Consider the following 25,437-nt stretch of genomic DNA (forward strand, 5'->3'; position numbering starts at 1 on the left):
GCCTGTGGGACGCATGAGTGGCGTCGGGGACGAAGGCGGGGCCTAAGAGTTGTACCAGCCGGGCAGAGGCGGGGCCTGAGGGACATACCAACTAGTGGGGGCGGATTGTACCAACTGAACAGTGATAGGCGCTTAGGAGACCTACTAATTTGCAAGGACACCAAACGCTAATAGTTAGGATAGATGTGGAGAGAGCAGAGCCTCAGGAACATACAACTCAACGTGTGGAAGCTTTGAGGAATGTACCAACTACGCAGGGCAGCCCCCCAGGGCGGGGTCCAATGGATGCACGCATGAGAGGGGGTGTGGCCCGTGGAACGTACCATCAGCGCGAGGGCGGGATGTACCAGTGCGCAGGGGCGGGGCTTCACTCCTGTTGCCCAGCAAGGGCTGTATGTGGGCGCGTGTCGCCGGGGCGCGGCTGCGGATTTTGTGCTATGCGGGCATTTGTGGCGAAGATTATGCTTGCTGGCCAGAGGTCCCAGTAGGAAAAGCTCCTAGCATGAAATTCCCGGGACGCCTGCGCTTTCCGCTTTGTAAGCTGTCTGGTGTGTGCTACTCCGCTGTTTGGAGCCTGAGTTGTAATTGGGGAAAATGGATTTAATCTGAAGGACCGGTTGGCGAGGACTAGAACGCACCACGCTTGCAAAGCGCTTTGCACAAGGTAGGCATGGGGGCGACAGTGGCTTGGGAGCCCCTTTCCCTCTTCCACCGTAATTAGTTTGTCTGGTGCCATTCCCCTGCACGCCCATAGTCGTTCTATAAATATTTGTTGAGCATACACTGTAGGCTATAATTGTGTATCTATTTATTCATTAAATATTTGCTGACGGCATTTCCCCCTGTCACAACTAAGAAGACAGGAGTGCCTGCTTAGCCTGCGGCATGCACAAAGCACGGGGTTCGAACCCATGCACCTCAGACGCCAGGCGGTCGTGCAGTTCTTCGTGGGAAGTAGAAGCGGGAGGATCCGGAGTTAAAGGTCATTCTTGGCTATATAATAGACTTCAATATAATGGGTTTCAGGCCACCTTGGGCTACTGAAACCGGGTAGGGGAGGGGCCAGAAAGTGAAGCATTTCCGAGGTGCCCACTGAACAACAGTCGCTTTCCCTCAGCAAGAAAAAGCCCCCTTTGCCCTTGGGTTTGTTATTGCAAGAAGCTACTCTTACTTGGCCCTGCCCTTAGCTCACTCTGACCCTCCAGGGAGCCCTGGAGGCTGAATCTGGCAGGCACAGTAAATCCACTGGGCAGCCTGAAGACCCCGGTGGAGGTGGAACTGGCCCAGCGTCGGAATGCAGGCACTCCACCTTCAGCACCGCAACCCGCGCAGCTACCGGGTCAAGGCCAGGGCATCCTATGTGGATGAGACCCTGTTTGGCAGCCCAACAGGAACCCGGCCAACTCTACCAGACTTTGACCCACCCTGGGTGCAGAATTGTAACAGATCTAGAGGAGTGAGCCCAGGACCCCCGAAGGTCTCTCTGGCCAAGAGAGACTGTGAGTCTCCCTCCTCCAGGGGCAGCACCCCAAATCTCACACCAAGGAAGAAAAACAAATACAGGTAAGGTTGGGGGTGGTAGCATTGCACTCCTGTACTGAGGGTGGCCGTCTTGGTCCCTTTCCTGATTGCCCTGATGAAATACTCTTGGCAGAAGAAACTTGGGCAAGAAAGGGTTTATTCTGGCTCACAGACGGCTTGAGTGGCTCTCCGTAGTTATAAGAAGTCTCAGCAGTGTGGGGTGGAGATGGCTGGTCATGTTGTGTGTTTGCTGCTCAGCACTTTCTCTTACTTTCAGTCCCAGGGCATGTGACCCACCTCTTCTGACATCTGGGGCATGTGCATCTGACACCCCACATGGTGCACACGGACTTGCCTGTGGGTGCGCATGCACATTAAACACCAGTGCTAAAGGGAAGGCCTGTCGTAGGCATGCCCGAGGGCCAGCCTGACTTAGCGGATCACTCTCTGCGGGCCGCTCTCCGTGGTTCTAGATCCTGCCAAGTTGACAGTTGAAACTGACCATCAGAGTAGCTGTCAGGCCTCCTGGGACTGAGTGCTAGGGACCTGCTGTGTGGCCATGGCCAAGCGCCTTGGTTCTCTGAGCCGTGTGTTTCCTCATGGCACATGGGATGAGTGTCGCTGTTAAATGAGACTTGGGGCAATGTTGGCACAGCAACCGGTGCTTGGGAAGGTCTGGATGAACGGTGGTGTGGGCTGGTGAGACGGCTCAGTGGGGAAGGGTTCTTGCCTCGAGCGCCTGGTGGCCTAGGATTGCTGGAACCTTCATAAAGGTGGAAGAGAACTGACTCCAGAGTTGACCTCTGACCTCCACTTGTGCGCCTCTGTCTGCATACACACACACATACCCACACCATACACAGGACAATAATAATAAAAATTTTTAAAAATCTTCAAAGGAGATTTTTTGGGGGAAAAAACTATTCAACCAAAGAAAAAAATGTATCTCTATTGAGCTCATATGGACTTTTTTGAAAAAGGTACAATTGTATTTGGCTGTTTTTGGGTTGGGGGGCGTATACTGGTAGAGGTCAAAGGACAACTTATAGGAGTCAGTTCTTTCCTTCTACCATGTGGAGCCTGAGGATCAAAACTCGGGCTGTCAGTCTTGGCCACAAGCACCCTTACCCACTGAGCCATCTTGCTGGCCCACGTTCCTATTGTCCCTAAACAAGTGTCTGCTACTTCTGTTTATGAAGCACTTAATGGACCTAATTGCTCCATTAATCTGGAGCCGAGCAGATTCAGGAGGGTGTCTGTCATTTGATGCACAAGACTTGAGCGTGTACGGATAGAGATTCATGGGGGGGCGGGGCAGAGGGGGCTGGAGTGGCCTACCCTGTTCCCCCACCTCCACCATATCAATGAATGACCATATCGGGACTCTCGATGGTGAGGCTCATATGAGGTGCTCCTCTTAGGACTGCTCCCCTCTCTAGGAGATGAGACAGAGAAGCCCCAAGCTGTTTTGGGCTGATACCTGTATTAAAGAATAAGTCCGGTTCTGCTGCTTTGGTGTCTGGTGGGCAGTGAGGTTGTAGAGGGCTTTAAGGTCATTGCCCTTCTCTTTTCCAGGTTGATTGGCCACACCCCATCCTACTGTGATGAGTCACTGTTTGGCTCCCGGCCACAGGGCACCAGCAAGGAGAGGTCTCGGACAGCCGTGGAGGATGCGGCCAAGCTCCGGACCCTTTTCTGGACCCCACCAGCCACCCCTAGGGGCAGCCACTCACCTCGCCCCAGGGAGACCCCACTTCGGGCCATTCACCCAACTGGACCTCCCAGGACAGAGCCCAGAGTGGCCACAGGCTCCCAGATGGTGTCCCGGGATGGGCTGGATGCTCCCCGCTCTCTGGGACAGAGGCGTTCCTATTCACTCACCCACCTAGCTGTCCCCAGCACGGGTCATCCAGCTTCCACTGCCCCCCAGACCAATGGGCCTTGGAGTCCCCGGCCTTACACATCAGGGGCGACTGTCCAGAGTCCCCTAGTCACTCGCAAGGTATGCTCAGGCAGTGTTTCGGGGCCAACTACCCCTCAGCGAGGGGCCTGCCCCCAAAAGCCAAAGCCTCCTTGGAAATGACATTCTTACCAGGTAAGCCTTTGGCTCAAAGCCAGGACTCAAGCTCAGGTGTGGTCCTCTGGAGACAATGGTCCCCAGGGCCTCCAAATGCTGGAGAAGCCTCCACGGGGCTCCATGGTAAGGATGGGCCATATTTTCCCTAGTCCCCACAAGCTCAGGATGTCCCCAGCCTTCTCTGCAGGGTATTTGGGGTCCTTGAGATAGATGTCTCTGTAGCCATGTGTCAGCCTCCCGGCTTCTGCGTTGGTGCCAAGCCCCACCCGGTTCCCTACAAAGGGTTCAGTTTCCACAGGGGTCTGAAGGTCTTAAGGGGTCCTGGGCTGTGTGTGGACCCCAGGGGTGGGACCCGGGGAGACATTATTTTAATATTCATGTATTTATTCCACGTATTAAATGTATTTGGATCGCCAAAACCGGTAGCATGTTACTTTCCCCCCCTTAACTAAAGGCCTCAGTCGATTTCAGTGGAGTTAAACAGGGCAATGGGTGATCAGAGGATGTGACAGAAATGTCAGTGGCTGCTAATGTCTCAAGTAATGCTGTCTGTCCAAGGCCTGTCTCAGTCCTTAGACACCACACGTAGGTGGGTGGGTACGAAGTAAGAGTCCCTTGCTAGCAATTGTCTTGTTAGGGAGGTGGGGATATACCTCGTGGTAGTGTTTGCCTAGCATACATGAATGGTGCCCTGGATTCAGTCAGTCCCCAGTAACCCCCACCCCAACAAAACAAAACAAAACAGGGCTTAGTGATAAGCCAAGTAGAGTAGAGGCTCCTGGGCACACGCATGCATGCACACATACACACACACACACACACACACACACACACACACACACACACACACACACACCAGCACACTGCAGGGGGCCCTGGGCCTCAAGCTTCACCCAAGGTCCTGAATCCTTACCTGGATGATGGGCATAGGCCCTTGAGCCTCCCTGAGCATTCCAGAGAGCGTTGTCTAGGGGTAGCTAGGCCCAGGGACATGTGTACTCACCTGCAGAGGTGCCAGGGCCACGCCCAGGCACAGACACACTTTGTGCTTTAGCTGTGTAGGAGATTTAAGCTTCTAGAGCTTTCACAAGGAATTGGTTGTTTTTCTGTCCCGTCCTTCCATGTTGATAGACATGGGCTAGAAATAGAAACACATTCTTCTCCTGTCTATGCTAAAGGTTAGCTGAAGCCCAGGGTGATGCCACGAGGTAGCCGATGCCAGGTCTGGAGTCTGGTTGGCATTAAGTGTCAGAGCAGTTGGGGCTGATGGAAATGGGGCAGCCCAACAGAAACCGCAGAAGTGGAGGAAGGGAGACTGGAGGGAGGACCCTGGGGGCTGGAGAGAGGAGGACCCAGCAGCTAAGAGCGATTACTGCTATTCCAGAAGACCTGGGTTTGGTTCCCACATCAGATGCCTGTAACTGCAGTTCCAGGGGAGCCAGCACCTGACCTCTGCAAGTACCAGGCATACATGTGACATATATATAAAGGCATGCATAAATGTGCACGCACACACAGTTTAAGAAAAATAAAGTTGGAATGGACGGGGAGGCTTGTGGGTTAGAATGTACAGCTCTGTCAGAGGGCCTGTGTTCAGATCTCAGCACCCTCTCAAGTGGTTCACACGCCTTTAGCTCCAGTGCCAGTGAATCATGCCCCCAGCTGTGGCCTCCGTAGGCACACCACATAAAATAAACCCTTTCCTGGTTTTGCAAGACAGGGTTTCCCCCATTGTAACTCTGGCTGTCCCAGAACTAGCTTTGTAGACCAGGCTAGCTTCAAACTTAGAGATCTGCCTGCCTCTGCCTGAGTGGAGAGATTAAAGCCAAGGCATGGGCCACTAGTGTTCTCCCCCCCACCCCAATTTTTCAATAAAGACTCGGGAGAATGGGATCCAAAGTTTGCACCCTCGTCAGGGTGTTGCACCCATGCGCACACCCAGCCTCAGTCTGGGCAGACACGTCTGTTGATTGGTGAGCCATTGAGTATGGTTTAAAATGGGTTTTATTGCTTTTTTATTACTTATATGTTTTTAAGGTTTTTGTTATATATGTGAATACACTGTCGCTGTCTTCAGACACACCAGAAGAGGGCATCGAATCCCATTACAGATGGTTGTGAGCCATCATACGGTTGCTGGGAATTGAACTCAGGACCTCTGGAAGAGCAGTCAGTGCTCTTAACAGCTGAGCCATCTCTCCAGTCCTGTTATTTGTTTTTAATTTTAGCCATCATTAAAGCCAGGGATAGAAGGGGTGGGGCAGAATGGGGGTATGGTCGTGACAGGGTAGGGTGTGGTTGAAGCTTGGCAGGGGCAGGGCCAGACCAGGCAGCGGTCACTTCTTGCCTTTACCCTTGCCCTTGGCTTTTTTCTCCTTGCCCTTCTCTTCCTTGGGCTTCTCCTTGCCCTTCCCCTTGTCTTTGCCTTTGCTCTTGACCCGCTTCTTCTTCCTGGACCTGAGCATGGAGCGCACCAGGTAGCCCTTCCACATGGCCTGGATGAGCGTGGCGGCTCTCACCATGCGCACCATCTCGCGCTCTGCCTCTACGCGCTTCTTGGAATTGATCTCGCTCTCGGCGCGGATCTGAGAGAACTCTTCCACCAGCACTGCATGCCTCTCCTTCAGCTCCTCCAGCTGCAGCTTCTCCTCCTTGTGGATGGTCTCCAGGTCCTCGTATTCTTCCTAGGTGAGGGGCATGGCTGGAGGTGTGCAGCAACTGGCACGGCCTCCCTGTTCCGGGAGCCCGGGAGCCCGGCTTCCACCCCAGCCTCTGATCCTGTCTATTTATACCTGGGCTCACTCCAGGAAAGACCTGACTGAGCGGATCTCGGAATGGAGGGAGGAACAAGGGTTGTGACTTGTGCAAACATGTGTGCTTTTGTTCTCGTGTAAACGCACATGTAAATGAATGAAGTGTGTGTATGCGGGCTTGCGCTTGCGCTGTGACTGTAGGCGGAGGCTCGAGGTCAAGGTCAGATGTCCTCCTCGGTCTCTCCACTCTACTTTCTGAGGCAGACTCTCTCTCTCTGAACCTGGAGCTTGCTGATGTGCCTGAGCTAGCTGGACAGCAAACCCCTAGGATCAGCCTGTCTCTGCCTCTCCAGCGCTGGGATTACAGGTGCACGTTTCCACCTTCGCTTCTTACATGGGTGCCAGGTCCTCGTGTTTGCGTGGCAGACATCCTACTGAACTGGCACCTAGTTTTGAAGTCTAGCTTGTCTTCACCTTTACAATATTCCCCTCGAGGCTTCTGGTTTTCCTCCTTTGAAACACTGGGACAATTCCAAATACCAAGGGCCAGTTTTCTCGGATCAAGTGACATTTGGGCTTCAGTATGAACTGGCTCCTCACAGACACCTGGATTGGAAGCCCGGTACCCACTAGGTGGCACTGTTGAGTAGTGACTGAATCAGGAAAGCTCCAACCTCTGTGGGCTGGGTACCCAGTGGAGACATGAGCGCTGAGCAGACAGGAGGGCCCTTGTGGGAAGAAGTCTCTTGTGGAGAGGGAGTGGGGCAGGCCCTTGAAAAGTGTCTTCTTCTTGGTCTGTGTGTCTCCCTATCTTCTCCTCTTCCTCCTCCTCCTTCTCTCTTTCCTCTCATTCCCAGCTACTCTGTCCCCTTCCTTCCTTCCTTCTCTCTATACCTCCCTTCCGCCAGCATCTACTAAAATGGGCAGAACACTTTGAGGACAATTGCTGGGCAGACAGAGACCTTGCCACAAAGGACCCTGTGGCTCTCAATGGACTCTATCTGTAGGGTTTGTTTTGTAGGACTATACCCTCTGCACATTAGACAGATGCTGAGCCACTCAGCAGCATTCCCCAGCCACACAACCACTAGTGGGACCCACGAAACAAGACCAACACCAGTGCAGCTCCGGTACCAGGAGGACACCATGGTCAGGCTGAGAGGGACCCTGCTCGATTTTCTCTGGGCAGGCCTGGCCTTAAACTGCCCTGGTATGACTCCTCTGCTCTCTAATAGGTCAGGGCCAGCTGCCACCTGTGTCACCTGCAAGTGGGTGGGGCCATATGGGCTCCCACCGCAGATCAGGACTTCATCTAGACCCAGTTCACAGCTCAGATTCGGCAAATGTGTCTCAGTGACCCTACCCCCGGGATCCCGGGACAGAAGTACAGCCTGTGTTCCTCACGGTCCGATGCGAGCTGGAAAAGCCCAACTGATATATCATCAGCTCATGAGTGACATCAGTTTGAAACCTTCAGGGGACAGTGAGGACTCTTTCGATTCCCTGCCTTATCCTGGAGCCTGGCACCTAGACCTTTCAGGGATATAGTGACAGAGGCAGGAGAGCAGGCAGGAGCTGAGCCAGGCTAGAGGAGAGGACTACAGAAGGCGGGAGGGGGGAGTGTTGTTAGGTAGAGCCATGGGCTTCAGGATGAATCTGGATTTCAGTGGTTTCCACTTTTCCTCTCCTCCTACCCTGCACCCTCCACACACACACACACAGACAGACACAGACACACACACACACACACACACACACACACACACACACACCTCATATATCTACCACCCACGCCTGGACATGACCCTACAGGCAGAGTTCTCCAGAGGAGGCACAAACCTGGGTCACGTGAGCTGTTCCTTCCCACCCACCCCCACCCCCCATCCCTCCCTATCCCTCAGGAGGGAACCCCAGCGCGTACCTGCTTCTCGTTCATCTCCATGTCATATTTCTGGATCCAGTTCTCAATTTCTGTCTCCACTTTGTATTTTTTCTTAAAACAAAAAAGTCCAGGGCCTGGGTAAGTTGGCTCAGAAGGTAGGTAGAGGCACTTAGGACTTAAGTTTAATTCTCTGGTGCCACAAGGGGGCAGCAGGGAGCTGATAACAGAGTTGTTCTCCAATCTCCACACTGGTGTTGTGGTACACGTATGTACGCAGGTACATACATATACACACAAACACACATGCATACTACACACAATAATAATTTTTAAAGGGTTAAATCCCAGCTGGAGATGTGGCTCAAAACCATTGCCTAGCACGAACCCCAGTACTTACAAATTAAATTAAAAAAACATTTGGGGCTGGAGAGAGGGCTCAGCAGTTAAGAGCACTAGTTTCTCTTCCAGAGGACCCAGGTTCAATTCCCAGTAACCACATGGTAGCTCACGACTCTCGGTAACTCCAGTTCCAGAGGATCAACATCATCTTCTGAGCCTCTGAATTAATTAATTAATTAATTAATTAATTTTTAAATTAAAACATTTTAGTTACATTTATTTATTGTGTGTGTGTGGGAGGAAAGTGGACATGCATCACCAGGAGGTCTGAAGACAGCTTTCGGGAGTTGGGTTCTTCCTGCCACCACGTGGGTCGGGGGATCAGAGTCCAGCTCCACAGCAGGCTCCTGTTACAGGCTGAGCTCTCTTGCTGTGCCCCCCCAAGTCCCCCATCCCAGTGCTATGTTTTGAGGTGATGAAGTAGTTTGGAGCTAGACAGGTTGCAGGAAACTGCAGAAGTGACATCGAGTGGACCGCTTTTAAACGGATATTTGTATTTTATGGTTTTTTTTTAAGATTTATTTTATTTATTCCATGTATGTAAGTACACTGTTGCTGTCTTCAGACATACCTGAAGGGGACATCGGATCCCATTATGGATGGCTGTGAGCCACCATGTGGTTGCTGGAAATTGAACTCAGGACCTGTGGAAGAGCAGTCAGTGCTCTTAACTGCTGAGCCATCTCTCCAGCCCTTTATAGGGGTTTTTTAACTCAAATAAAAAGAAGCAGGTCCCTGGGTGTCATGATGGGCACCTGTGGTCACATCGCAGCCCTTGGCAACGAGGGGCAGCAGACTGCTGTGAGTTGAAGACTTCCTTGGGGTACACTGACTGACATGGTCTTTTCTTGGGTGTGTGTGTGTGTGTGTGTGTGTGTGTGCGCGCGCGCGCGCAAGCATTCACAAAAGCAATCGTGAGCTATGGGCAGAGGGCAGAGGACCACTTGCAGGAACTGATTCTCTCCTACCACGTGGGTCCTGGGAATTGAACTCAGGATATCAGGTTGGACTGCAAGTGCCTTTCCCCACTGACTGTCTTCCCAGATCCACATTGTCTTTAAAAAACAAAAGGAAGTCCTAGGTTCCACAGAGCTGTTCTCAGTGTGGGCACTGAAGACAGGCTGAATTCAGGGAGACCCAAGACCCTCTGGGATCGTCCACGAATTTAGGGCAGACAGACCTTAGCATTTTGTCTAGAGACACACAACTTTCATGAGATGCTCAGAGGGTCAGGACACTGGAAAAGACTGGGGCTGGTCTGTAAGAAGGTATCCTCGGAAAAAGATATGAAAGGTGGTCGAGGCATGGCTGAGATCGGAAGCTAATGAAACAGCCCTGCTTGGCACATGCGCACTGCACACACTGTGCCCAGACTTCCACCTGTGTTTCCTCAGAGCTCATTGGACCCAGATATAGAGGGGTCCTTTCCACTTTGCCTGAGGCTCATGAACTATTTCAAGTAGGGGTCATCATCCCTCGGGCTCAAGGGGTGCTATCCCCTCCTGCCACCCAGGAGATACCACCCGTCTTGGTCTTCCGCACCCCTGGGCCAGCCCCGCCTCCCACTGCGCCCCTGAGACCCCAGGGCACCTTCCTTAGTGCCTGCTCCGCCTCCCGGTTCTCCATGACCAGGTTGTGGTACTGTGCGCGAAGCGCCAGGATGTCTTGCTGCGTCTTGGCCTGCCTGGCCTGAGAGGCCCGGTAATCCACCTTCTGCTGCTTCTCTGCCTCCTGCTTCGTGCGGAGAAGGCTGTTCTCCGAAAACTTGAACACCTGGTGCAGATGGTTCTTCAGTTCCTGGATCACAAAGTTCTCCTTCTCCACCTAGGCCGGGACGGATGAGGACAGGGCCCTATTAATAACCACACAGCACCCCCCTCCCCCAATCACAGAGCAGCTGGTCTTTGGCTGTGTCCCTTCCCCCTTAAGGTTCCAAACCAGCTAGGTTTATGCCTGTCTCAGGCCTGGGACCACGTGCTCCCCTCCCCCAGGAAAGGGGTTGGTCAACTAAGGCCTGCAGCCAAATACAGATACTGTCCATGGCCGCATCCATGCTAGCTAGCAGCAGAGGCTTGTTGAGCCCGGCTTGTTGAGCCCAGCGTGTGGATTTGTGACCCTTTGGAGATGGGATGCAGAGCCAGAAAGAAAGACGGCCGCTGTTGCTCACCTGTGGCAAGTGTGCAGGAAGACAGTAGCCACCGAAGACCCACAGCTAACGAGATGCAACAGATCTGAGACTCATTTTAATACGCTAACTAGTAAAGTCTGGGTAGGGGGTGGGGCCGGCTAGAATGCACGTACGCACGCACTTTAAGCTGCCTGCAGAAGCTTTGGATATTCAAATATTCAGACCCTTCAGCAAGATGAAACACAGCTCTGTGTTCACAGCTATAGTGTCCTGCGTGTGTGCGTGTGTGTGCAGCCTCAACTGTCATCTACCGCTTTCTTTGGCTTGAAGCATGTGGGCTATGCTAGGCTGGTGGGCCACTGACTCCCAGGGGCCCTCCTGTGAGTGCCTGACCAGTACTGAGATGACAGAGGCATACCACCATGCCAGTTTAAAAAAAAAAAAAAAAAAAAAAAAAGAGTGGCTCTGAGGCTCATACTCAGGTCCCCTGGCTTGTGCAGGAGGCTTTGTCCTCACTGAGCCATGCCCAGCCTGGTGTGTGAGTGCAGTGCCTTTGGTGTCCAGAAGAGGGCGTGAGATCCCCAGGAGCTGGGTGTAAAGGTGTTTGCAAGCTGCTGGACCTAGGGGCTGGGGACCGAGCTCTCTTGATCTGTAAGAATAACACCACTGGTTGTGGTGGTGCACGCCTTTAATCCCAACACTTGGGAGGCACAGGCAGGTGGGTCTCCGTGAGTTCCATCTCTGGTCTATGGCATTCCAGGTCAGTCAAGACTGTATAGTAAGACCCTGTCTCAAACAGGCACTTTTAACCTCTGAGCCATTTCTCCGACTCCTTCCCCACGTGCCTGGTGTCTATCCTACCTGAGACAAAGGACCCACTTAGCTGGTGACACAGACACTTTGCCAACCCTTGGCTGGGAAGGTCTTCCTTGTTTGTCTAGCTCACCCCACCCCACCCCACCCCTCCTTTCTGTGTCCTCCTTGCCTTAGTGACACTGTCCCTGGCCCTTCTGGATGGAGTTCAGTTCTCTTGTATCATCCCTTCATAGGGCCCTGTCCTTGTTCTTCACTGGACTCTGGAGGTTGGGCTTACAGGCATTACCTCATAGTAAAGTACTCAGAAGAATCTCTAAGGAATAAATGAAGGGAAGCTATTGGAACGCCATGAGAGAGAACCCAAGTCCTAAGGGGTTGGCCCATGTGGGTGCAGTTTCTTCCCTAGCTTGGGGGGTGTGCTAGGGAGGTAATACCTCTGCCTCCTTGTTCTTCAGCACCTCGGCCAGCTCAGCCTGGAGGGCATCGATGATCTCCTGGTTCCTCTTGCTCCTCCGGCTAATGTCCTGTATGAACTGGTTCTTCTCCCTTACTTCCATGGGACTGGTGAGGAGCTTCTCAAAGAGGAAGCCCCGGAGCTCCACCAGACTGGTGAGGAGGCACTGGGCCCCTGGGCTTCTGCCTGGTGCCTGCGTGTGCAGCAGCCTGGTGAGCTGGGGCTCATTGATCAGGAGCCTCAGGATGGTCTTGGTGGAGTCTCGGAACTGGTGTGTCAGTGGCCACAGGTTAGTCTTGTGCAACTCGATGGACAGTAGGCGTTCCTGGTCCCAGTCTTCCTCTGCTTCTTCCCCTTTCTCCAGCTCTTTTTGCTTCCTCTGCAGGATGCTGGCCTTCTCCACCAGGGCCTGACCAATGTCCAAATGCTCTCTTATGGCTTCTACAAAATTCTCCGGCAACGCGTCCTCTAGAGCCTCTGGGTGGGACTCCAGGTAGGACATCAGGGTTATCAGCTCTACCTTGTTTATGGCCTCGTCCAGGACCGACATGATCCTCTTGGCCTCAATGGTGTTGAGTTTGGATTTGGATGGGGCTAAGGTCTTCAAGGGCTCTGCTGGGACGAGACCTGTCTTCAGAGGGATTCTTTGGATGATCAGTCCGTGGTAGGATGGGGGTATGCTTAAGAGGTTTAAGGCCATCTCTGAGGCAGCTGCCTTTACCTCTGTATATCCTGGCACTGAGGCGGCAGGCTTGAGGCTCCCTTGCGTTTCACAATCTCCAGTAACTCTGCAAAGGAAGGGGTGGCTGATAGGCACATCACCACTGACCACGACCACCACTGTAAGAACCTCAAAGCTACTTTGAGCTCTGTTGTCTTCGAGGTTTGGTCTGGTTTGGTTTGGTTTTGAGATATGGTCTCTTATAGCTTAGGCTGTCCCTTCCTCCTGATCCAAGGGCTATGATTATAGACATGTACCACCACCCTGTCAGGCTTATCTTTTAGCTTCGTGACGGTGCTTGAGCCAGCAGGGTAAGAAGCCTGAGGGGGGAGGTGAGTCCCAGGCACATAGATCAGGCAAGAGGCAGCTACTGTTCTGAGGTCTGACATATGGGGGTTACCCAAGAGGCAGAAACATAGAGAGCCCAGCTTCAGGCAGCTGAGGTCAGCCAACAGTGTCAGCAGCAGGAAGCCACATGTGTAGGGCTCACCGGGGGCAGCAGACCCCCGGGGAGTTGAAGCTGTGGCTGGAAGTGCTGCCCAACCAGAGAGTGGAAATGCACCCCTCCAGGAAACCAACTAAAGAGCCTGGGGTGTGGTGTGCCGCATCAGCAGCCCAGGACACAGAGGAGGCCGGGGCAAGGAAGAGGATATGCTGTAGGTCACGACGGGACACGGACAGAGCAGGATCGGCCACAGAATAGGAACAGACACGGACATGGTAGGACAGGTCACAGCTGACAGTGGGATAAGGTCAAGCAGGGTGGGTGACCATGCACCAGCACACAACAAGAACATCTATGATCAGGTGTGTGTAGTGTGTATGCATGTGTGTGTATATGTGCATGTGTGTGTCTACATATTACATGTCTATATGCAGGCAGGACATCTCTGCCTTATTTGAGACAGAGTCTTTCACTAAGCCTGAACCTGGCCAGCTTGAGCAGGCTGGCTGACAGCAAGCCAGCGGGCTCACCTCCCCGATGCTGAGATTAGAAACTCTTGCCAATGTCCTTGGCTTTTTATGTGAGTTCTGGGGATGGAACTCACTTCATCGTGCAGACACCTACCTTCCCAATGCAGTCATGGCCTCTGATCCAGGCCAGGTGATTTGGGGGTATTGACTTGAAAACTAGGGCAGAGTTGTAACAATAGCTTCAAAATACAGGGGACAGAAAGCTTCATGGGATGGAAGACAGGCAGGGAGATGGCTGAGAGTTCAAGGCCTGCCTGAGTATGTTCTCAAGACTCCGGAAGGAAGGAAGGGAGGAAGGAAGGAAGGAAGGAGGGAAAGAAGGAAGGGAGGAAGGAAGGAAGGGGCGGAGATGGGCAGATCTCGTGAATTCCAGGCCAGCTTGGTCTACGGAGTGAGTTCTAGAAGAGCCAGCTCTACATTGAGAAACCCTGTTTCAAAAACAAACAAATAAACAAACAAACAATTCACCAGGTGTGATGGGGAAGGCCGGTAATGCCAAGATTTGGAAGAAAAGACCAGAAAGAGAAGACGGAGGGAGGGAGGAAGGGAAGAGGAAGGAAGCTAGTCCCATTTTCCTGAAAACAAATCAAGTCCTCAACTAGAGGTTCTCTGTATGTGGGTCGAGATGCCCCTCCCCCTGCACCGGTTGCCTATCAGATACCTTGCATATCAAGATATTTACATTACGGTTATGAGGTAGCAATGAACTAATTTTATGGCTGGGGGGCGGGGTTCACTGACACACGAGGAACTGTGTTAAAGGGCTGCAGCCTTAGGAAGGTTGAGAGCCGCTGTGTGGACTCTGTTCTGAAACAGAAAGGGCATCAGGGTAACACTTGGGATGTCACTAAATCCAAGGTTTGGCTAACAGAACTGTATCCACCTACATATTTGTTTCTCTGTTTGAGACAGAGTCTCATGTAGCCCAGGCTGGCTTGGGACTTGCTGTGTAGCAGGTGATGCCCTTAAACCCCTGCCTCCATCCCGGAAGCCTGAGGACTGCAGGCCTGTCTGGTCAGTGGTCATCCTGGGCTAGCAATGTTACTTTCTTACTTCTGACCTATAAAGTAACATCGGGGGAGCTGAAGGAAGGATGCAGAGAACCTATATTATCCACAGTTGTTATGAAGTAAAAGGTTTGTCTTGAACTCAGTGGTGACATCAGAAATCAATAATCCTTTGGCAAGCTGGGTATAGGGGCACACACCTTTAATCCCAGCACTCAGGAGGCAAATGCAGGCAGATCTCTGAGTTTGATGCCAGCCTGATCTGTGGAGTGAGTTCCAGGACAGTCAGGACTGCACAGAGAAATCCTGACTCTAAACAAAAGACTTAAGACAATTCCTGTGGCTTCGGGAGGGAGCACAGTGACTGAATCCCAGTCCTTGCTGGGGGACCTAGGTCTGGTTACCATGAGGGGGCTGGGCTCCCTTTACTGTAAGGCAAGACTCCTTGGATTTCAACAGGAAGCTCCGAGCACAAGGCTTGGACAGACATAATGTGTCTTCGACAGACAGCTGATATTATATTATAGGTCCAGGGAAACCTAAGTGTGAACCTGGAACATCGTGGTGTCCCGAATGAGTGCCAGCCACAGCCCGGGTACCTAGCTCTGTGCTCAGCCTGCCCCTTCTTCGTGCCTGTGCCCTGCTGACTGGTTCTGATCTCCCCACATGGACCAGATTAACGGTTACCTTTCCATTCTCCGAAGAAGCAGGGCCTGCCAACACCAGCAGGGGCTCATCAGGGTGTGTTACACACTTCTGTGACTTGGGGAAGCCTAGAGAGTATTTAGGGGGAGGGCAGAGGACTCCTTCTTAGACTCAGGCTCCTCAACCTTAGACTTGGACTCCTAGAGGTCTTAGTAGCCAGCACTGTAGGGGACAGTGCCCCTGATGTCTCTGTCTGCAGAGCTCTATGTGCTCGTCAGATGAAGGCACCCAGGTTTCCTTCAGGTAGCCACCTCTTCCTGCCATAGGCACTTGTGGTTTGTGCAAAGCCCCACAGGGTGTGTGAAATCCTGGGTGCCCAGCCCTCGGAGCTATGCAGAGTTGGTGGGACGTTTCTTCTTTAAGAGGTGAGGTCTAGTGGGGATTTCCTTTTGGGGGGATGGGTGGATGTTGAAACTGTGTAGCCTTGGCTGGTCTTGAACTCGCCAAGATCCACCTGCCTCTGTCTGCCTCTAGGATTGAAAGGCATTGGTAACCATACCATACTTAACTGGCTCAAGGTTCTTGGGTCATTAGGGGTGTGCCCTTAAAGGGAACACTCACACTGTGTCTCTGTATCTTTATATCTCTCTCCCCTGCCCCCCTCCCCCCCCACCCCGTCTCCAAACCACAGAGAAGTGAGCAAGCTTCTCTCTCACAGACTCTGCCGTGATGCGATGCACAGTCCCACCACAGCCTCTTAAACAGTGGAACCACAGACCAGACCAGCTTTTGTCCCTTGCAAGTCATTCACCTCAGGGTCTTTGTCATGATGAGAAAGCTGAATGACACTATAGTCTTGGCGGAATTTCTATCAAATAGTCCTGTCCACTGTCTCTGGGGCAGGGACTCTGGCTGAGGGGTGGGGAATGCCAAGCTCCCGGCTCCTTGTTTTCTTTGCTGCACCCAGTCACTATTTATTTCTGTTTGCCATGAGAGAGGCTTAGCTTATCACGTATGCAATCGAAGCGATGATAAAAATGGAGGAAAAAGCTCTAAGTGAAGCCACAGGAGACTATCTTTAGCTCATCAGACCACAGATGGCAAAGCAATTGGGAAAGTAAGGCGTCTAAGGACAGAGAAGAGAGGCGCCGGGTCTTGTTGTGAAGGATGGGAGGCTCCTTGGCCAATCAAAACGCACCCAGAGCCAGACCTTAGAGGCTGAAGACCCAGCTTGAGGTGGCGCCATATTGCTTCCCTGGGACTCGCTCATTCCCACTTCCTGCTCTCTCATCCCACAGTGAGCTCCCTAGGGGCCTTTCCCTAACGACAAAGTGTTCTGGAGAGCTGTGGTGTCTCTCCTCAGCCCCTCAGAGAAAGGGTCCCTGTACCGAGGCCACAGGACGAAGGAAATACGGACGGATAGACGGACGGATGGATGGATAGGTGGGCTCACTTTTCCATGTTGTCCTCGGAGTTCTCCAGGAATCAATCAAAACTCCCAGAATTCCCTGGGAGACGGAGGCTGGGAACTCAGAGCCACGGGGAATGCTTCCAATTTGCTTCCAGCCAAATTGCCTCTTTTGCTTTAAAGGGCAAGCTTGTTTTCTTTGATTACCACGATGCCCATCAGCTCTTGACAGCTCATTTGGGTGAACAGGGGGAGAAATGGGAGAAGGGGAAGGTATGGGGAGAGGGGGTAGATGATGACGCCAGCGAAAATTACCCGAGAGTCGGCTCCTTGAATTCTAATATGATTGTTCCCTGTCCTTTGTGATACCACCAACCTTCGTTTGGAAATTGTTGCCAATCCAGCCTCCCTTTGGAAGGTTCCTGCCCAGGGAGTGTAGCAGGGCTGCTGCTGGACCATGGCTTTAATGGTCATGAATTCTATTGATTCATCTTTATCATGCAAATGTGCCTCCATTTCATTCAGATAGGCCTCTTGGATATTTATTAGTGCGATCTTCTTTTGAAAAAAATCAGCTAAAGGAGCCCCCACAAACACTTGGAGAGAAGCTGGAAGAAACCCCATCACCTGTGACTATTTCACTGACCCCAACACTGGCTGGTGGGGAGGTCAGCTAGAGAGAGAGGTGTCTTGGTTCAAGAACCTTTTTTTTTTTAATACTAGCTAATGTTAGAATTTACTTATGTGCCCAACTATTCTAAATACATAAGTGATCCCAGCTCTCTGGAGGTGGGGGTCAGGACCAGAAGTTCAAGACCACCCTTGGCTATACAGTGAGTTGTAGGCCACCCTGGGCTACATAGGGAGACTCTGTCTCAAACGAGATAAAATCAAGAAGTACCCTTTGTTTTTTTTTTTTTTTTTTTTTTTTTTTGTTTGTTTCCAGGCAGGGTTTCTCTGTGTAACCCTGGTTGTCCCAAAACTCACTCTGTAAACCAGACTGGCCTTGAACTCATAGAAAGATTGGTCTGAGTCTGCCTCCTGAGTGCTGGGATCAAAGGTGGGCATCACTACTGCTGAGCTAAGAAAGACTCTCTATGGATGGATGCTTTTGGTCCTTATAACCCTGCAAGGTCGTGTCATTTTCTCCGACTCATGGGTAAGAAAAGGGAGCTGAGACAGGTACAGGAGTCTAGTCAGTCATGCTGGAAACATCCATTCATGCTCAGTAGGTAAAGATGCTGGTTACCTAACGCTGAGGGCCTGAGTTCGACTCCTGCAACCTGTAGCGGAAGAAGAGAACCAACTCCCCAGAGTTCTTCTTGACCTTGATACATGCTCGGTGGCATGCCAGCACTCGCACACATGCGTCATGGGTGCACCTATACACATGCATGCATGAGCACAGACACACACTACTAATATTACCACCACCACCACCACCACCACCACCACCACCACTACTACTAAACCTTTTGTCTTACGCAGCTATCATATAGTTGATGCTCAGTGAATGGTTGGTTATTGGTAGATGAGGAGACAGTGGCCCTGCCTTCCCACCACTTCCTGCAGGATGATGCAGATGCAGTAATGAGGTCACAAGCCGGATCGTGTCCTCCATTAGAGCCAGTCAACGTGTCACTTGGTATCTTAGGATTTCCACTGCTGTGAAGAGACACCATGACCAGGGCAACTCGTACTTTGGAAAACATTTGATTGGGGCTGGCAGACAGTTCAGAGGTTCAGCCCATCATCAATCATGGTGGGAAGCACGGTGGCCTGCAGGCACACAGGGTGCTGGGGGAGCTGAGACTTCTGCATCTTGACCCACAGACAGCGGAAGGGGGCTCTGTCCCACACTGGTGAACCTTGAGCATATACATGCTCTCAAAGCCCCGCCTCCACAATGACACACTTCCTCTAACAAGGTCACCACTCCTCCAATAAGACCACACCTTCTTCTAATCCTGCCACTCCCTGTGGCCAAAGATTCAAGCACGAGTCTCTGAGAGTCATACCTATTCAGACCACCACATTGGGGTTGGTTTTTTTGTTTGCTAGGCAGGATCTCCTTATAAGGCTTGATCACGTGATGCCCAGCCTTAGCCTCCCAAGTAGCTGGGAACTACATCTTGTGGATTATATGTGGTTTCTGGAGGCCCCAAGGACAGGCTTGTGGCAGAAAGGTGCTGGAAGTGGACTCGTCAAGAGATAGCGTCTCAGCTGTGAGCAGAGGCCGCAGAGCATCAGAGACAGATAGATGGTGGTCAGTAGCAACTGGGGATAGATGCTTACATGTTGCTTGTCCTGGTCAACAACCTTCTGCAGCTTGGAACAGACCTGGGCACAGTCCCCTGACTTTCTACAAGTTCCAAAGTGAAAAGAGGAAGCCAGGGGCTCACTGTGTGGTAACTGAGTTCACTTGAAGCCCAATCCCTGTGGTTCTCACCCAGTCGCATGGGTTTTTGTGATCTGATCACCCTCTCCAGGCTTTGGCTGCCCTTCTGTAAAATGGGGACACTCTTGTATGAATGTAATACTACCAAATATATCCGGCTTTTATGACTTTTATTACTAATGCAAAACGGACAGGTAGGAGCTGGGGAGATGGCTCAGTGGTTAAAAGCGCCTGCTGCTCTTGTTGCGGATCAAGGTTTGGTTCTCGGTACACACATGGAGGCTCACAACCATCTGTATTTTCAGTTTCGGGGGACACAGTGCCCTCTTCTGGTCACTGACAGTACTTCACAATGACACACATAAATGCAGGCAAAACATTCATACACAGTAAATAAAATTATCAAAAGGAAGAAGTCCCGAAGTACGACTATGGAATATCATTTTGCAGACTGAACAGAATAGGAGCAGATGCAGGAGAATGCTGGGATTGTTGGCTTGCAACCTAGATGAGAAACTCATGCCCAGGTTCAGAGGAAAACCCTTCCTCAGAGGAACACACTGAGAGTGACAGAGGATACTTAATCTCTCTTCTGGTATCCACGTCAGATGCTTTGAAATCCTTTCTTGGTCACAGTGTGCTTTAGAGATGTGCTTTTCTGGTCCTATATGACTGTACAGTTGATACTTTTGGTTGTTTCAAAAGGAAGGAAGGGCTGAGGGTGACACAGCTGATTAGCATGTTTGAAGTCCTGGGTTCCCTCATAGCACTAATGCATGTGCACATTTACATGTGTACACACACACACATGCTCACACATGCATACACATATACATGCATACATTCACACATACAACCACATGAATATATACATGCATTCACACATATACATAAATGCACACACATACATGCACATATATAAGGATGCACACACACATGAACACATATACATGCATATACATATGCACATACATGCACATGCACACGTGATACACATACACATATGATTACATGACTACAAATACACATGCATACACAATACACATACATACATAATACACATCTGTATACATACATACGCTACACACACACAGGCAGATGCATACACAAATATCATCACACAAATACACACAAGCAAGCAGGCACACACACACAACACACATGCACACACATCCATGTGCACACATACATGCATAACACATACACACGTGCACACACATACACATGCTAAATAAATGAAACTGAATTTAAAATGCAGGTTAGAGAGACGGCTCGGTGGGTAAAATGCTTGCTGCTTACGCATGTCTGCTGCTTGAATCAGAAGTTCCTTCACACCCGTGTAAAAGCCAGGTGACACACAGAATAAAAATAAATCCTTCATCTTTAAAGAAACATTAATTACCAGAGTGTAAGATATCAATATAATTAACGCGTGTAGGAAGCACAGAATTTGTATTTGCCTGGCATTTTGGTGCTGGGGATTAAATTTAAGGCCTCACATGTGAGACACACTCAATGCCATCTGACTGCAGTTTGAGCCCACGTTATTCTTTCAATAATTAAACCTGTACTGAGACTAGAAGGAAAACACATTTCCTTGTCCATTAAAAGATGAAAAGTCTCCTGCACTTGGAAGCATTAGAGTTAAAATATTTTTGTTGGCTACAGGATCTAACCTGTTGCTATAACGAAACCTGAAGTTCAGAGATATTTTCCTCTGATGCTGTTTCAAATGTTCTTGAATTTTAATCACGTTTGATTCCAAGAACACCCGCTAGGGGCTCAAAGAAAAAGTGTGCATGTGCCTGTGTGTGTGTGTATATCTATATGAGTGCAGGTGTCTTTGGGGCCAGAAGAGGGCGCTGGATCACCTGGGAGTCAAATTACCCACTTTATGTGGGCACTGGGAACTAAGGGTCTTCTGAAGAGCAGTCTGTGCTCTTATTGTCTAAGCCATCTCTCCAGCCTCCACTGACCACCCTAAGCACTCAATAAACCCCTGTTAAATGTGTGAATGATTCACTGTGCGAGCCAAGAGAATGTCCTAGGAAATGTTTAGACAGAGAGAGTTAGGGAAGAATGAGTCACTGCAGGGATCACTGCAATTAGCTGAGCAGTCATCCTGTGCCTGTGCCCATTCCCACCCTTCTTTGCCTCGTCTCATTCAATCTTCCCAAGAAATTCTTCTTTGTCTTCAGGATGCACAAGGAAACCACATTTTAAGGATATGAGTGAAAATGTAACGTTAACCTCAAAGCAAAATCCTGTGTATCCAGAAAATAACCAGGCTGGAAAGATGTCTCTGTGTTTAATAGTACTGGCTGTTCTTGCAGAGGATCTAGGCTCTGTTCCTAGCATATACATACCAGCCCAGAACTCCAGGTCCAGCGGATCCAGTGCCCACATCTGGCCTCCTCAGTCACAGCACACACACACATTGTGCACATACACTGCACACACATACATGTAGGCACCCACAGATACATAGAAAGTAAAAATAAATGAATCTTTAAGTTATTTTAAAGAGTGTGTATGGCTCTTTCAGAGGACCAGAGTTTAGTTCCCTGAACCTAAGTTGGGCAGCTCATAACTCCCTGCTAGTAATTAATTTCAGCTCCGGGCTCTAGAGGGTACAAAACACTTTTTCTGTGTTCACATTCACACACCCCACCAACGCAAGCATAGTGATCAAAATAATAATAATAATGAAAACCTTTAAAAACAATTAAAGAAAAAACTAATTAACTAGGGGTGGTGGCATATGCCTTTAATCCCAGTACTCGAAGGCAAAGATTGGTGGATCTCTGTGAGTCTGAGGCTAGCCTGGTCAACAGAGTGAGTTCGAGGCTTCATAGTGAAACCCTGTTTCAAAACCAAAACAAACAACAAACCCTTATTTTTAAGAATACACTGAAAGGGACCGTGCACCTCCGAACATAGTGGCGACAGTGGGCGCCAAACAAAACAACCCATCCCATTACTTGAACTAAATTCACTCTATGTCTTCATAAATGGTACCACTGAGGGATGAGGAGCGGAGCGATGAAATGAGGACCAGGAGACAGGACAAGAGGATGCGCGGTGGTCTTTGCAGCAGGCCTAGAGGAGGCCTGGATGGAGCTAGGGCAGGGGAGTGAGGCCCCGGAGCTGGATGGGATGGCAGTGGGGTGGGAACCCCTGGGGGTGTCACTGAACGGTGTGCTCGCTAGGTGCACACAGCCTGCAGCCCCGGGCTTTCCCACTGTCACTCACCTGCTCCACGAGCTGCAAGTTTCTCTGCCCACAGTTTCTCTGCCCACAGTTAACCAAGTCGGCGGCCCCTGTGTTGCTAGGTTACGAGCCACTCCTAGAAGGCGGGACTTTGCATTTAACTGACCTCCTTTTTCCCCATTCAACTTCTAGTCAGATTGAGTTGGCTCCGCCTTCTTAAAGATGGCCAATCAAAATCACCGCCTCCCTGACGTTTCGCCAATGGAAAGACCCGGGATTCCTGTTGGTTGAGTGAGTGAGGCGGGGGAAAAATGGGTGGTGCTTCCTCGCTCTGTCCTCCCTCCGGGAGGAGGCCTGTGAGAACAGTGAGTGACATGTAGTTTACCCTGTCAAATTTCATTGCGACCTCTCGGATGGCCAATAGGCCGTGGCGTAGGGCCGTGGGCGGGGCTTGCGAGGCTGAGTGACAGGAGTCGGCGGATGCGAGGGCTGGCGCAGCTGCCGCTGTGGCAGCGGTGAGGCGGCGGTGGCGGCTGCTGAGGCTCCGCTGTGGGGATATTGGCGGCAGCAGCTGCGGGCTGAGCTGCGCTGTGCAGACCCGGTGCACGGTGCGGGATCCGGGACGGCGCGTGTAAGAATCCGAGGGGTGCGCGATCTTGGCCGGAGGACAGGGGTCAGGGGTCAGAGGGTGCAGAGAAGGGGCTGGACTGGGGCTGGGTGCTCCCGAAGCCCGAGGCGGGGCCTTGGGAGGTGGCCCGCGTGCTTCTCTCCCTGAAGATCCCCTTCTCTTTGCACGCCTTTTATTTGGCCTGACTTTCTGGACCCGGACTGCAACGGGGATCATGGGGAGCTGGAGCCTCTGGGTGACCCTTCCTCCCCGCCTTCCCTCCCCTCACTTCCCGGGGCTGTGTCCTCTTGTGACCCGGCCGGGGACTCCTGCCCCGGTCAGTCTGCCCCAGAGGACAAACCGAAGGATTGCAGTTAGCCATCTGATCCTCGGACTTTCTTCCAGGGGTGACCTTACCCTGTGGGTGACTCTCTGGTTCCTCTCTAGAGTGAGAACCGAGGTTTGCCAAAGGGCAGGACCTGAGGAGCTCTGAGTCTGTGTCTGAGCCTGCTGTGTAACCTTGGACAGTTTCCTTCTCCTCTCTGGGCCCGTTTCTTTCTCTTTGAAAAGTCATAGGTTCCTTGGGAGGCAGAGGCAGGAGGATGGCAACTTCGAGGCTATACAGGGCTCGACAGGGATATCCCTGTCTCAAAAGATAAACAAGAAAGTGGTTGGTGGATTTCACTTAAGTGGAGTGCCGTTTCTAGGAATAGTTGTGGGACCGCGCTGAAATGCGGGGGGGGGGGGGGGGAGGAAGTACCACCCGCGTTCCATGACTACTTGTGTCTGTTTACTCGTGAGAGGCGAGTTAGCCAAGCTAGTCGGCCTCATCTATAAAGTGGGCGCTCGCTAACCCAGGCTCTACGGAGGGCAGAGTCGGAGCCAGGAGGTTGTTTCCTGTGGGTAGGGTCTCAGCTGTGTACTGTAGATGTTCAGTGGCCCCTCTGGACTCCCTCGAGATCTTTCCCAAGTTGTGACGCTGGAAATATTTCTAGACAGTGGGAACAAGGTCACATCAGGCAAGAGCCATTGAGGTAAGACAAGGCGTGCAAGAATGGAGCCGTACATTCAGCCGTTAAAATGTAAAACCTACCGGGGAGATGTCACTAGGATGCTAGTGACGAACACGAGAAACCTGTTGTCACGAGTTGGGAAGAGTTTCTTGCCTTCCAAATGAATAGAGAATACACTGTTAGAACCTCCTCCTCATGGCTTCAGAGTACATTCTTGTAATCCCCCTGCTGCAGAGTGTGTTAGAAGAGTGAACCTAGCCTGGGCAAGGCACTGGGGGAGGAGGGGGAGGAGAGAGTTAAACCAAAATTCAAAACAGTGCAGTTCTTTAGACAGCCAAGTGATGGTATCTTGGGGAAGTTCCTCTTCTGTCTCCCCTTGTTGAGATTTCAAAGCAAAATAAATCCTCACATCTGGAGGAAAAGGAAAAGGAAAAAAAAACAAACAAACAAACAAACAAGTCCCCCTCCCCTGGACAAACTCCACCTGCAGGAAGTTTGCCAGGCAGAGTGTCTCGGGCTTAAGCTGACAGCTTCAGAGAGTGGTATTTATCTCTGCCATCGCCTCTGTTGAGAGAGACAGGCTGGCTGTGCCCGATGATGTCCCCATCTTCCCCAAAAAGGCGGCATTGCCTCGTAGTCCTGCAGTGGGTTGATTGGGAGGCAGAATCTGTCCAGTGCACAGGCCACACAGCTGGAGGTTAGCAACAACCTGCTGCCTCTCCAGGTTCAAAGGTCTCCAGGCGGATCTGCTGAGCCCTGACTTTCCTTTTATCTCAGTAAGCAGAAGCCGGCTGTGTAAACAGCTGCCCGGAACAGGCCAGTCCCAAGGGTTTAAACTTGAAGGGGTGGGTGGGTCTTTTGAAAAGGACTCTTGAGTATACGTTGGAACAGATGTGCATGTGCTCCTTCCTTATCGGACGTTTCTCCCTCGAGGAGGACTGCACAAAGTCCATGCGGGAACAATTTGTGTTGGCCACCAGCAAAGCCTGGGTGATCTTGTGTATCCCCAAGAGTAATTACTGCTCTCCGAAGACAAGACTTGGGGACTTTGGAAGGCACCATACCTGGCTGAATGGCGAGGAATGTGGGGCTGGAGTCATACTGAGCAACGCAAACTTGGCTTTCTGGCTGTGGGCTCTCAGCAGAGTTACCTGTTGGCTCTGTCCCTTCTAATGTGTAGAGGTTTTTTTTTTTTATGATTTTTAAAATTTATTTATTTATTTATTTTTTTGGGTTCTTTTTTTCGGAGCTGGGGACCGAACCCAGGGCCTTGCGCTTCCTAGGCAAGCGCTCTACCACTGAGCTAAATCCCCAACCCCACATTTATTTATTTAATGTCTGTAAGTACACGGTCACTGTCTTCAGACACACCAGAGGAGGATATGGGATCCCATTCCCGATGGTTGTGAGCCACCATGTGGTT

General features: G+C 51.2%; 3 protein-coding genes across 9 annotated transcripts in view; 2 read left to right on the top strand and 1 right to left on the bottom strand.

Moving 5' to 3' along the window:
• The first annotated feature begins 369 nt into the window (after positions 1–369).
• On the top strand, positions 370–4,017 carry Rita1 (RBPJ interacting and tubulin associated 1). 3 transcript variants are annotated; one of them, XM_087578114.1, is made up of 4 exons: positions 370–664; positions 857–982; positions 1,206–1,563; positions 3,097–4,017. In XM_087578114.1, the coding sequence occupies exons 3-4, from the start codon at positions 1,295–1,297 to the stop codon at positions 3,602–3,604; spliced, it is 777 nt and encodes a 258-aa protein (XP_087434240.1). In that variant the 5' UTR covers positions 370–664; positions 857–982; positions 1,206–1,294; the 3' UTR covers positions 3,605–4,017. The 3 variants fall into 3 exon arrangements, with proteins under 3 accessions (XP_087434240.1, XP_087434241.1, NP_001037691.1); NM_001044226.1 differs by having other exon boundaries at positions 436–664; positions 860–982; XM_087578115.1 differs by lacking the exon at positions 857–982.
• Positions 4,018–5,584: 1,567 nt separating this feature from the next.
• On the bottom strand, positions 5,585–22,472 carry Drc10 (dynein regulatory complex subunit 10). 2 transcript variants are annotated; one of them, NM_001402221.2, is made up of 5 exons: positions 22,437–22,472; positions 12,011–12,818; positions 10,223–10,456; positions 8,273–8,344; positions 5,585–6,282 (listed from the first exon to the last, which is right to left on the bottom strand). In NM_001402221.2, the coding sequence occupies exons 2-5, from the start codon at positions 12,728–12,730 to the stop codon at positions 5,935–5,937; spliced, it is 1,374 nt and encodes a 457-aa protein (NP_001389150.1). In that variant the 5' UTR covers positions 12,731–12,818; positions 22,437–22,472; the 3' UTR covers positions 5,585–5,934. The 2 variants fall into 2 exon arrangements, with proteins under 2 accessions (NP_001389150.1, XP_087435328.1); XM_087579202.1 differs by lacking the exon at positions 22,437–22,472 and adding an exon at positions 16,832–17,110.
• A 413-nt stretch (positions 22,473–22,885) lies between these two features.
• Tpcn1 (two pore segment channel 1) overlaps positions 22,886–25,437 on the top strand; it is a 56,368-nt gene continuing 53,816 nt past the window's right edge. For 2 of the 4 annotated variants that reach the window (XR_015633870.1, XM_087577684.1), the window contains exon 1: positions 22,886–23,040. The gene's annotated coding sequence lies outside the window, so the exon portion shown is untranslated. 4 annotated transcript variants of the gene reach the window in all.

The sequence above is a fragment of the Rattus norvegicus genome, chromosome 12 (genome assembly GCF_021556685.1).
Source record: "Rattus norvegicus strain SHRSP/BbbUtx chromosome 12, alternate assembly SHRSP_T2T, whole genome shotgun sequence".
NCBI classification, from domain to species: Eukaryota; Metazoa; Chordata; class Mammalia; order Rodentia; family Muridae; genus Rattus; species Rattus norvegicus.